Here is a 14062-nt window from a genome sequence, read left to right on the forward strand (position 1 = left end):
TTCTATGTAAATGTCACATGTATCTTTTAACTCTAATGGAACTCTCATTATTAAATACCATACAGTTCCCCACAGATACCCCTGGACTCCTGGATGGCAGCTGTGAATAGAGTTAGACAGCAGAAATGACGTATAGAATCTTTACATCTCTAAAACAACCAGAAACCTACAGAAACATGTGTTCATGATTTTTCTGAGGACAAATTAGAAAATGTGTTCAATTCAAACTTTGCCTAAATGTTTAAGACCCACAGGACATTCGGCTAGTTTGTCATGAGCCACTAAACTGGCCATTCATTCTACCCAGGGAATGGAAATCCACTTATCAGACATATACAATCAGTATAAATAAACTAATGATGTTGTGTCTGTGAGTCTGATATAAAACGAGTCTGTTGGCTTTCAGTGTGTTTTAGACGTGTGTTTTTCCCTCTGTTGGAGAACCTTACACACAATTTTACTGGTTGAAGATCAACACCTTCTCATTTTAGATGATTATGAACAAACGGTTGGAGCATCTCAGAGAGCAGAAGCAGGTTTGATATCAACATTTACCTTGAAGATACAAACATTTCTGTTTTTTTTTTAAATTTACTATGAATTTATTTCCCCTAGTAGTCTAAAACAGAAATATTTGTATAAAGCAAATACAATTTCTTAGAGTTCTGAGTGTCCACTTTCATATGAGCTTCATATTAACCTCCACTGTGGAGTGTGACAAACATTCAGTACTGAACATGGACACAACAAAACAGGAGCAAATTCCTAATTCCAAATTTTTTATTCACTGATGAAAAGAATAACAGGAATGCTAAAAGATCAGTTTTGACTGCCTGTACAGTACTGATCTCCAGATACTCTGCAGACATACATTGTAAACTACATATACACCGATCAGCCATAACATTATGACCAGTGCCAGGTGAAGTGAATAAGACTGAGTATCTCCTCATCATGGCCCCTGTTAGTGGGTGGGATATATGTTGACAGCAAGTCAACATTTTGTCCTCAAAGTTGATGTTAGAAGCAGGAAAAATGGACAAGTGTAAGGATTTGAGCGAGTTTGATGAAGGGCCAAATTGTGATGGCTAGACCACTGGATCAGAGCATCTCCAAAACTGCAGCTCTTGTGGGGTGTTCCCGGTCTGCAGTGGTCAGTATCTATCAAAAGTATCCTTCAAGTCCTGTAACTTATGAGGTGGGAGCCATGAAGGCCCTGCTGCTAACATCAAGGTGCCAGATACCACAGCACACCTTCAGAGATCTAGTGGAGTCCATGCCTAGACGGGACAGGGCGGTTTTTGCAGCAAAAGGGGGAGCAACATAATATTAGGCAGGTGGTCATAATGTTATGGCTGATTGGTGTACACTAAAAATATACAGTACACACAGTTTATTCCTGTATATTAGGCATACTTATCTATATATTAACTATAATTATCTTTTAACTTCTAGATATTCATATATAAAATGTAGTCTATGTACTGGAAAATGTGTACACCGATTTCAACAGACTTTTGTCATGCTTTGTTGAAGTTTGTGTGTCACCACTGCGAGATTAGCTTCTTGTGGGTTACAGACACCCGAGCTCACGCTTCCTGTTCTCAGGCAACATCTTTCTCATCAAAGTTTCAGTGATGGTGATGTTAGAGCACAGGCAGACGGTGTTTGGTCAGCAGTGAACGCAATTCTGTCTGGCCTTGAAACTGTGTTTACCCCACACAGCCATGACAGCAGTTCAAGCAGGAGTAGAACGGTCCTCAGATATACTCCAGATACAAACTTGCTCTGATGTAAACATACAGAGAGAACTGCTAGACATTTAGTTTGTTTTTTTTGTGACAGTGTAGGTCATAGGTTTGTGCTCCACATGTGTTTAGTCATTTGACAAGGCAACTCATGATCTGAATTTAGTGTGAAGAAGAAGCTGTGGTTTCCTGTAAGGCTGTGCGAGTTCATTTTAGATACTGTGCAACTTTCTTTAACGTCCACCATGTTGAACAAAAGAAGGAAAATCTTTGCTTTATTTACATGTCTATTAAATGTACACTACTTCCAGAAAAGAAAAAAATCCAGAAAACCAAATGCATAAGGAATATGTCCTCAAATGAAACACTTTATTATCACTTTATTTATTATTTAGTAGTGGTGTGGTCTTCTTGGGGCCTGCTCCAGGAAGTCTGAGAGCTGTGTGGTCCATCCACACAGTCTGATTACCATGTCATCTGTTTCCCTTCTTTTCTACAGGTCACCAGATCACAGAAAGACAGAATTCTATAAATTCTATACACACCTAGCATATGTGTATAAAATAATATGAGAATGAGAATTTGTATTTTGAGTTCAAATCACTTTATTATAGCACCTCCAAAACACACTAAGAGAAAACATGCTGTTTTAGTCAGATATTTTAATTAAATTAGTCATTTAAAATCCTTACTCCTGATCACAAGGAGATTTTATAATGCTGACGTTTAGCTTGCAGCAGTGTTGGTTTCAGTGCTGTAACCCAAACCAGCTCTCCGGCTTCCATTACATCTTTAAAAGCGGAAACAAAGGAGCCCAGACTTGAAAGACAAACCCTCACACACACACACACACACACACACACACACACACACACACACACACACACATACTGAGATCCATGTCTCTGTGAGGCTTTCCAGTTGTCCAGATCATTCTTAAGATTTTGCAGAACAAACACAAAGTGATCAGATTTGTGACCAATGAAACAATGAGAAACAAAACCAACTGCAGTTATGAGACCTACAGCCATGTTTAATTTTCATATCTGCTGAAGAAAGTTTCTCGTAATACACACAGGGCATTTTGTCCTGAAGGAATGTGTGATGGGGTACAAGCCGCAATGCACAACAATTAAAGAAACCCAGTCCAAATGAAGTCTAATCTTGCAATGGTATGATCCAAATGGTTGAGCACACAGGTTGGATATGTTCACTCTCTCTTCTTCTTCTGAACTGAATCAAATCGGTCAAATGGCTTGAATGCTGAACAGATGACCACCCAAACAAAAGTGAAGGACGAGTCGTCACCATTCCTCTCCCGGTATTCTAGGAGGGTGGCTCCAGATTCAAATAAAACAAGCACCTCCATGAGGTCACTGCAGGGTTTCTGGGGGGAATCTGCAGAAACCAGCGGCTTAACTCACTCTCTTTATGTTGTTGGTTCTTCTACGACGCAGGAAACCTGGAAGGCAGCGTTTCTCTGAGGGAGAACTTGGTGCAGTTAAACCAGCAGCCTGCTTCCTGTAAAGAGAAGAAAAAACTATCATATAAATACAGCACAAAGAGATGAACTGAAATATCTCACTGTGTATATCTGTGTAATCATGTATTGGGATTTAAACCCAAAGTGGGCGTGGCCTTAACTGGTCTAACTTTTCTTCTTTAATCCTTGAATCATGTAGTTAATTATGTTTTTACCTTATACTTAACACTTAATATGTATCTAAATTACAAAAAATAGCAATAATGACCAGAGAAAATATATCACACTAATGATCAAGGTCTTTATATCTCCTCAAACTGCATATTGCACCCACAAGAAAATAAAAAGCTCCAGGATCCAGGATTTAGTTTCATTCAAACTGTGTAAAAAAAACCCTCTCTAGGCTCTAGGCAGCCTATATGTTTGCTTTTATTGAGCTTTAATTAAAGTTTGTTTCTATTGTTAAATAAACCTCTCTCTAGAAAACTCAATTTCTTCCAGAAGCAGCATAAAAATGTCATGAAAATGATGATGACCTATAACACACTCAAACTTTCATCAGAAACAGTCCAAATGAGACCTGATTCCCTTCATTGTCCTGTCAAAGTGACATTTAGAGCAGAATATCTGAAGATGTGGCTATACCAGTGGTTTTCCCAGTCAGAAACGTGCTACACTGAACGAAGTAGTAAGTAGCATTAAGCTGAAGGCACTACCCATGTAGCCTGGTGTCCACTGGGCCACCAAGGCCAAGAGATCTTTAAATCCATGTTGTCAACACTGATATCAGGCACTGATGCCATCTTGGGGGACATCTTGGTTCATCATTATCTTAAAGTCAACCAGCCAGTGCTGGTGTGATGCTAGCAGGTTTGTTATAAAAACTGTCTCTCTTCCTACTTTGCTAGGCAGGGTCGCAAAAGATCCAATAACATCATTTTGCTACCTCTCTATGTTCTTGAGCCAGGTTCTGGACCCTCGGAAGTAAAACCTCACCTTGTGGCCGCAGCTGCAGCGGCCGCTTCTCTGTGCCGTACTTGCCGCATGAGCCGTAACATGTGACAGATCTGCCGCAGGGTCATATTTGGTGTGTGGCGGGCAAGAGTGGGTGGTGGAGCCCCCCGGGGTCCAGGATTCGCCAACAAGGACATGTATCCTCCACCAGACCCCCTACCGAAGAAACCCAGTGGCTGGGCTCGGCTGCTGCCATAGCAGGAGGCACACTGTGGCAAAGACATGAAGAAGATTAATTGAAAAAGTCTTGCAGAGTTCCACAACCTTCAGTAAGGCAGTGCATTATCTACAACCTGGGAAACTGAACCTCTCATTCACACACACACACACACACACACACACACACACACACACACACACGCACACACACACACACTAGCCTGTCACAATACAGCAAGCACACTTCAATACAAAGGACTCTTTACATGACACCTGATCAGTACCGAACAGTGAGGGGGGAAATCACACACAGAACAACTCGATTCAGCTAGACCACAGCAAATGTCCACCCTCCAAACATTCCTGAACATTCTATTACTCTTTAATAATATATTTAATAGCAAATTTAGGAGAGAACTAATGCATGTTAGCGTTGGCTGTTAATGCATTAGGACCCTGTCCTAATACAAAACAAGGCTTCTTTCTTCGTTTCAGTAAGAATCTCAAAACACTTTTGTTCTTAATTTTCTAGTGAATTTAGAAATAATAAATAAATAAATAATTATAACAACAACAACAACAACAACAACAACAACAACAACAATAATAATAATAATAATTATTATTATTATTATTAAATTATTTATTTATTTATTTATTTTCTTGCTTGTTTTTTAATATTCTTATAAATATTTTAGAAGCTTTTCATTACCAGTCTAAAGTCTTATACATAGCAAACATTATAAAATATTTATAATGTAAAAATGTAAAATATTTACGTGTAAAAAAACATAAATAAAACAATAAAACATTATATATCTATAAAATAGAACTGCAAATCATTACAAAAAAATTTAAGAAAATCAGAAAAGTCTCAGGAACAACAAAAAGACCACTTGTTTTTTAAAGCAAACTTGTATATCACACATTATTACTATTATTATTATTGTACTTTATACTGTATATTATATAGTAATTTAGACTTCAGTAACAGAAGCTATAGTATATAATAATAAACAGTAACAGCATGTTAACACAGTAAAATGGTCAGTGCACTCACCGGGACTACAGTGGCCATGGTGTGAGTCTCGGATCTGAAACGACTTGTGGTGGCTTCGTGCAGCTTCTGCTCACCTTTTATCCAGAATGACACGCTTCCTTCCATAGCACACCTATAGCTCTCAGCATCCATACACCGTAGACCAATCAGAGCCAGGCTCCGCCTGTCCTGACATCACCAGGTGACTTCACTATCTCATCCTTGGCCACACCCAACACAGTGAAAAACGATGGTGTCAATTATTAAAGCCCCTGCGTTCTGTCAATTACTAAAGCTCCTTTTGTCCCCTGTGGGTAAATTTAGATGCCTGTGGGTGCATAACAAAGCAGGCTTCTAGGAAGCTGAAATGGAGGACGGCCTTTGTCTGGAATACATTACGTGCACAATGTTGTCTTACTCAAGCTTGACCAGCATTGAGGTGGACATAACCAACAGGCCAGGGCTGGATACAGGTGGCCTGAATCAGTTTGAAGATACTAAAGAGATGATGTGATGTGAACAGACTTATGTTTCAGATATCAATCCTTTAATTCTCAATGATGTCACAAATAAATCTGAGACACTCTTGGGATTTGTAGATTAGATGGACCCTTATACTGTAAGGGTCAGTAGAGCAAACCCTGCTTTCAAAGACAAAAATACATCAGGAAAATGTTTCAATTTATTTGCTGTTAACAAAAGATAAGTTAATTTTTAATAATATCTGTTAATAATAAAAGATCAATAAGATAACTTCATGGTTTTGTGGACCCTAATGTAAAGAACTGCTCAACTCTGAGAGATTCATAAGTTATTGATAGATGTTAATTTTTATTCTGTGTTAATAATAAAGGATCAATAGTAGACAATAAGGAAGTGGTAACAGGTATTGATAGTTGCCAGTATTAGTACACTCCCATTCTCAGATGTTTTACCTACAGATTGTTTCACATAGTTCTACTATAATTTTATTCACAGTTTGATGTGGAAACAAATCGTGACAGCAGTCGTCTTTCAGGAGAAGGCTGTAAAACATTGGATATAAGGAGTTTGTGATGTTCATGGCAACCTGACTGAAAACTACTGAAATGTTTAAATGGGAGAAGTTCAGAAAAGTCCATCCATCCATATATCCATCCATCCATCTATTCATTCATTCATTAATCCACCTGACTCACCCACCCACTAATCCATCCATCCATCCATCCATACATCCATCAAACCCATTCATTCATTCATTCATTCATCCTTAGTAAGTGCTTTATCCTTTTATACTACAATAAGTGAGGTAAAGTTTAAGGCACAAGTTACCCCGCCCTACGTCGTTAAATGGTTCCACGAGACGCGACATAAGTCGATTTTCGCCGTAAGTTGGAAATGCCCCTATAAAGTGCTGTATATGTTCCCTATAATGACACCAGGACACAATAGATGATGAAGTACTTACAACCTGCCCAGATGTACCTATAATCCCCTAAAATTTTTATTGTTCCCTTAAATGTAAGTGTTCATATACAATCCAAATGTTATTACTGCACAGTGTACATGAATAAATATGAAATCAAAATACTGACATCATCAGACGTATTGTGTGTTTTTCTTTATTTCTAATATTTCTTGTGTGGTATCAGTACTATTTTTATATTGAATATATGTATTTTCTTATTTGCTAAAAAGAATGTTGTTTAGTTTCTTTTAATTAGCCATTTTTCATTGTTACTATGCAATGGAGGGACCAGTTCAGGGTTGCTGTGGATGTGTAGCCAATCCTGGGATGTGTGATGTGGGAAAACACACACACACACTTGGAAACCAGCTCATCGCAGGGCACACACACATTCTCTCTGTTCTCACACACCTCTTCACCCTGTTACCTTCCAGGAGACGCCCCTATTGGCCCCTAAAAACATGTACCACTAAAAAGACTCCTAAATTATTTCTACACTCACAACATACAACCACTTCATGTGCAATAAACTCACTTCTTGCCAATAGATATATATACTTTACTTCTTCTCTTTTATTTATTTTAATATATTTAATGTACATATCTGCTCATTTGCATTCGCCCTATTTTGCACATTTTGTACACAGTTGCTATTGTTTATCTGTTCACATTTATATCTGTTTATATCTTCATTTGTATCTATTCACACTTTCTATCATCTGTTCACATTGAATTCTATTCTGTTCTGCTCCCACTTAGAGGTAAATAATCTTCCCAAACCACCCACAAGGATGGGAGAAAACCCTAAATTTGAAGTCAGGATCACTGGACTATATTTAGCTCCCTGGGATAAAAGCATCTGCCAGATAAACGAACCTGAATGGTTGGGATTTGTTGAGGCATGACTACAGCTTGAACCTGGTGGGTGTAGTGGATTTGTGGAGGTTTTCCTAGTGCTACAAAAAGCCTGTCTATAAGACAGTGTGGACATGGGAGTGGACATGGAAGCATATGGACAGGTGTGTGGAACCCATTTACTCATTCCAGAGCAACAATGATCTGTTAGCTGTATCAACACACGTATGGTCAAACCCAAACAAGGGCAGTTCAGGCTCCACCTAGGTTAGTTAAATACCAAACCAAGCATTTTCTGACAGACTACAACATAGGATTTACTAGCTTTCCTTCAGTTATAATGTGTTAAAAGAAATGTGAAGCAATAAACACAGTTCACTGAGCACTAGGTAGCAGCACTAAAAATAAGCAAACAAAATAATGTGCCATAAATCGGATTCGTGAATCATTCACTTGCTTTGAAAAGATGTGTAGCAGCCAGATTTTAGTGTGGAAATGTGTGGAAAAAAGTGTTTTACATTTCTAATTAAATATTACTTCAAATTCTACTCAAATACACTCTCAATAACTTTTTTATGAGCACATCTATTGGACCTTTATTACATATCTATTATCTAGGAATGTGTATATACTGTGCCTTATAGTATAAAAATATTTTTAAAAAATATAGTATTTTTATTTCTGAGAGTTTACTATGTCAATATTAATTGACAGTAATTCAAACAATTTATATATTTCTGAATGTCCCATTTATTACAATTTGAGAGAGATCTACATTTATGCATTTGTGTATCTTGGCATGTATTTTTTAACGTAATAATTGCAGAGATTTATAAATTTCTTAATAATTGTTCATTTTAATTTGAATATTTAATCTGAATATTTCTTACAGGATTTTAATAAGCATATCTCATCTATTTTACTGAATACAAAGTAAAATATATCCGAATCTCAACAAAACTCAGACTTCCCTCTTTACAGCAGTGAAAAAACTCTAAATATGGTGCTGGAGTCGTGATGGAGTAGATCACATTTTTATCACATGCCCTGAAAGTGGAGCTTAGGTCAAAAAAAGTGGTTTGTTTATAGACATAAATACAATCGGTGTAGCTGTGCAATCTGTGTAAAATAAATATAGATAATATATTTTATTAATATATTATAAATAATAAGAATCTCTCGTTTTTTAATTTAGCCTTTTACTATAACCTTTGCACAGCTAGAGAAGGACAAACAGGTTGAACCAGTCAATAAGCAAGAGCAGAAAGTATTGTGTAAGCTTTTAGTCATATTTATCAAAAACATTTTGGTTTTTGACTGCCATTTCCTTTCGGGCTTAAACAACGACCACATTAAACAAACACATAGCAATAACTACAATGGGGTTTATATGGACTTGAATAAAACATTATATCAAAACCTAAAGCACAGTCTGTCAGTCTTATGCTATTTTTAATGAATAAATTGATTAACGAAGAAATTTGTTTTCAGGGAGCATGATTACAAAAACAAAAAAAGAAACTTAAAATAGCCTGAATGTTTTCAAAGAACAGGTTCTGTGGCATTCTGCTGTAAGAAACTGTATATGCAGGAATCTGTAAATCTCTCAGGAAATTTGTTTAACTTTAAACGGTGGTATCTTCCAGATCTAAATCTTTGTCTAACATAGAATACTAGTGGTAAAAAGAATTACAAACAACAGGCCCATGTGCTATTTTTGGTATGTTGCGTCTGGTTTCTGTTAGCATCAAGTCACACAGCTGTGGAAGGAGGCACGCTTGATCACTCTGCTGTGCTCGGGTTCCTCACTGGCAACAGCAGACTGATTTCACTGACCAACACTGCAGCCTGGAGGTGAAACTGAAGTACAGTGATGTGCTGCAATGTCCGTTTGCACCTGGAAGCTGATGGAGATAGTGGAGGTGAAGTCAGATGCAGAAAGTAAACCTTACATAAGCCTGCACATGATGACTGAAGCTGATTCAGCAAATGCTGCATATCTGATTAAACTGAGTGACATGTGAGCGTGGTTTTATCTAATAATAACAACAAGCAAATGGTGAAAAAAGCCAAAGGTAAACTTCCTCACATGTGATAATAAATGCTGTCATATATTTTTTTTTTAATTGAATGCTGACTCGTTAAACAACGGAAAGGTGACTATCGCAAAAGTACTAAAGACATGGAGTTATAAAGGGTCATACTTGTCATATTTGTATTTAAGTAGTGGACTTGACATACCTTACATACCTGTAGTGGACCTACGAGTCTTGCAAGAAACATGTCTCTATTAACAGACCGGTGTCTGCACCAGACACAAGACATTGTTAAGTAATGATCCCAAACTCCTCAAACTGTCTCAAATTACCAAAAAAAGTCATACTTCAACCCTGATGAATTATTTACCTCCTTTAAACCAGCCGACCGAGGTGATCACCTCTATAAACTCTAAATGTGGTACAAAAGTCATTCAGGTCTTATAGGTTTGATACTTTCAGAATAGTGGCAGCTTGGGCTGTAGTTTATTTTTATAAAAAATAAAGTAAAGCAACTTTTCTATTTATGGGTAACAAATAAGAAGGAAAAACAAGGTTTTGGGCAACTTCAAGCCTCAGGTAGTGGCGCAACAGTTACGGCTCTTGGTACCAGTCAAGTAGGTTGGAGGTGCAAGCCCAAGCATTACCAAGCTGCACTGTTGGGCCCTTAAGCAAGGCCCTTGACCTTTGTCTCTGCTCAAGAGGTGCTGTAATATGGCTGACTCTGTGATCTTACACCAACTTCCTAACAAACTGAGTAATGTGAAGAAAATGATTTTGTTTTAATATTTATGTGACAAATAAAGGCTTCTCCTTCGTCTTCTTCTTCAGCTTCACCTTCTTCTTCTTCAGCTTCACCTTGGCCCAAATCTCTCTCTACAAATCTCTCACTTGCTCTTTTGACGATGGTGCAGCAATACTGATTTGCAGTGGCCCTATTAAAGACACAGGTTCCTAACCATGGTCCCGAAGTATCTACTGTCCTAAATATTTCAGTGTTTGGTTTTGTTAAGTAGTTTAGTAGTTAAATCAGATGTGTTGGAAGCAGGAAAAAGGCTCAAATGCATAGGACAGGGGGAACTCTAAATCTAAAGTTAGGAACCTGTGTGTTAAGGCACTCTTCTAGTCCTGGAGTACCCCTTTTTTCTGCTCCCCTGTTTTAACACACCCACATTAACTCAAAGAAGGTAGCTGATTGACTGAAACAAGTGTGACTGGATTATGGAAAACACCAAACTGTGCAGAACAAAAGTTGGAAACTGTCACAGTATTTTTCCTTTAATTTGTCACACATCTGGACCCATCCCTGATGTTGTCTTGGTCACGGGGGCGCTCTTGTCTCAAACATCTCGGGTTAAACGACGAGTCACAGTGAGAGCTCAAAATCTTTCAACTAACCACTTTTATTTAATTTTTTAAAAAATGTCGTAAACAAATAAGAGAAAATTAAATCGCGCCTCCTTTTGTAAGCGTGGTTTCAGGTGATTACCTGCTCAAACAGGTAGAATTGCATCTATGTAAACAGAAGATCGGACATGCCCCAATCCGGAAGTACCACATGCACAAGATATCGCTTTGAAAAATATGAAATTTGTATATATTTATTTTCTTGCTTTTTTTGAGAAATGATCCAAATAAGGCACGTTTGTTCGTTTGATTAATCAATAAAATATAAATCCAAATGAAGTTATTTCCCGGTTGATGTTTCATCCTTGTGTAACAGGTGCGTGTGTTCGGACCAAGCCCCTAGAAGTTCTAGCTCATGAATTATTCATGAGATACTAATAAGCTTCTCGCTGAGAAGTGAGTCTAGAGAAATCAGAAGCTAGTAGCGCTTAGTCCGACTCTCAGCGGGGGAGCTAAGAAAAGTCCTCCAGATTGATCTTGGATATATATATATATTTTTTTAATTAACATATATTTTAAATAAATATATTAAAATGTCTCCCTCAGTGACCACTCGCTACTTTTCGGAGAAAGAAGTGGCGAGACACTGCACCAAAGAGTCATGCTGGGTGTTGGTGGGGACACGGGTGTACGACGTGACCAGCTTCCTGCGAATGCACCCGGGGGGAGAGGCGCTGATCTTACGGCGCTCCGGGAGCGACATCAGCGCGCAGCTGGACGGACCTCCGCACCGGCACTCGGAGAACGCGCGGCGGTGGCTGGAGCAGTACTACATCGGCGAAATAGACAGGGAGTGCACGGAATTTCACACAGAGGTACGGGATGTTATTTACCACACCATACTGACGAATAAATAACGAAGTCAAACTTTGACTCGAGTTTAAGGAAGTTTCAGAGATGACAGAGATGAAACCTCCAGCCCTTTACACCCTATAGAGCGCGCGTGTGAAGGGAGCTGTGTGCGGTTCGGGTGCTGTCCTTGGTGCGCCTGTTTACAGCTATTTCCAAACTATTTGCTGAAGTTTTAGTGTTAACCTGTTTGTTAATGTTTAAAAGCTTTGAGAAACCAACCTGTAGATCAGTATTAACTGCCCCTCCTGTCTAAGCTGATTTCCACCCTCATATCTACCACACCTGATCCAGCTGTCACAGAAAGGTTTAGGAGGCGGATCAGGTGTGGAAGGTGTGGGTGGAAATGGACTCTACGTGTAGGGTGGTGGCCTCTGTTCTAGATATTTATTAGTGTGTGTCAGCATGGCTACATGTTGCTGGGTTGCTATAGCAGATGTACGGAAAGGGCAACAGGCGTGTCGAATTAGGGCGATTGCTTTCGTTCCTAGGAGTAGGCTACTACTCATTATAATTAGGTGACTACTATCAAGCAGAGCGATGATTATGAATGCCTACAAGCAGCATGATCCTCTATAGATGAGAAAATGTCTGTGAACCTTTCAACGGTTCACCACTGTTCCTTCCTTGGACCACTTTTGATAGATACTGACCACTGCAGACCGGGAACACCCCACAAGAGCTGCAGTTTTGGAGATGCTCTGATCCAGTGGTCTAGCCATCACAATTTGGCCCTTCATCAAACTCGCCCAAATCCTTACACTTGTCCATTTTTCCTGCTTCTAACACATCAACTTTGAGGACAAAATGTTGACTTGCTGCCTAATATATCCAACCCACTAACAGGTGCCATGATGAGGAGATCACCAGTGTTCTTCACTGCACCTCTCGGTGCTCATAATGTTATGCCTGATTGGTGTATGTCAAGTTAAGGAATAGTAGGAACACCCCACATTACCTGTGCTTTAGGAAGCCTAGGGGTGCCATGCTTCAGGGGGAATATAGGCACCAGAATTAAAGAAGCTATGGATGCTCCTCGTTATTGCATGTTAGAAAGCATAAGAGCGATCTCATTAAAGAGCCTACAGTTTATGTGTTCCTGTGTGTTACGGAAACTGTTGGAACCATTCTAGCCATCAGAGAGCTCTGGTTTGAGCATACTGCAAAACATTTCGCATTAGCTTCCTGCATTGTTCTGTTCTACAGAACTATTTGACTTGAATTACAGAACCTACAGGCGTTCTGGAGCATTAGGCATTAGGGGCAGCCAATGTCCACTTTAATAGAAACATCTGCTCATTTAGGTGATAGCAGCATAGTGCATTAAATCCTGTAAATACAGACCAAGAGCTTCAGTTTACGTTTACATGAAAGATCAGGGTATATGTGTGATCTTTGTGGCTAGAACTGTGAACACTGAGTGAGTGACAGTTCTGTGGGTGGAAACGCCATGTTGATAGAGGTCTGAAGAAAATGGCCGGTTCAAGCTGCTAGAAATGGTCAAGCTGCTAGAAATGATATATAGTAATAATCCTGTACTCTTTACAACCTCAGTAAGTAGAGAAGCCACTCAGCATGCACAAAAATGTTGAACCTTGAGGTGAATGAGCTACCACAGCAGAAGATCACCAAGAACAGGAGGCTATCATGGTCACAGACTCACATCAACTAGAGAGATGTCATGGTCAGAGACTCAGTTGAACTGAAGATTGAAAGAAATCTTCAGCTGTTTCAAGTGTTTTGCATTCTGAGATGGTTTTCTGCTCATCACGTCTGTTAAGTGTGCTTATTTGAGTTACTATAGACTTCCTGTCAGCTCAGACCAGTCTTCTAATCTCCTGTTTTTTCACCCCTAGAGGCTGTTTTTTGTGAAAATCCCAGGAGATCAGCAGACACCAGCAACCATACTATAATCAAAGTTACAGACATCACACTTTTTACCCTATTTTGATTTTAATGAGAAAATTTACTGAAGTGCTGCTGCTACATGCATGATTGGATGATTAGTTAATTGCATACATCAGC

The 14062-nt window shown here is 38.8% G+C and overlaps 1 protein-coding gene across 1 annotated transcript in view; it reads left to right on the top strand.

Moving 5' to 3' along the window:
• The first annotated feature begins 11597 nt into the window (after positions 1–11597).
• The window catches only part of fa2h (fatty acid 2-hydroxylase), a 40022-nt gene continuing 37557 nt past the window's right edge, over positions 11598–14062 (top strand). The window contains exon 1 of the mRNA XM_058397150.1: positions 11598–12003. Coding sequence (XP_058253133.1) covers positions 11722–12003 — 282 coding nt within the window. The 5' untranslated portion in view covers positions 11598–11721. The remainder of the gene's footprint in view (positions 12004–14062) is intronic.

Source organism: Hemibagrus wyckioides, linkage group LG08, assembly GCF_019097595.1.
Source record: "Hemibagrus wyckioides isolate EC202008001 linkage group LG08, SWU_Hwy_1.0, whole genome shotgun sequence".
NCBI classification, from domain to species: Eukaryota; Metazoa; Chordata; class Actinopteri; order Siluriformes; family Bagridae; genus Hemibagrus; species Hemibagrus wyckioides.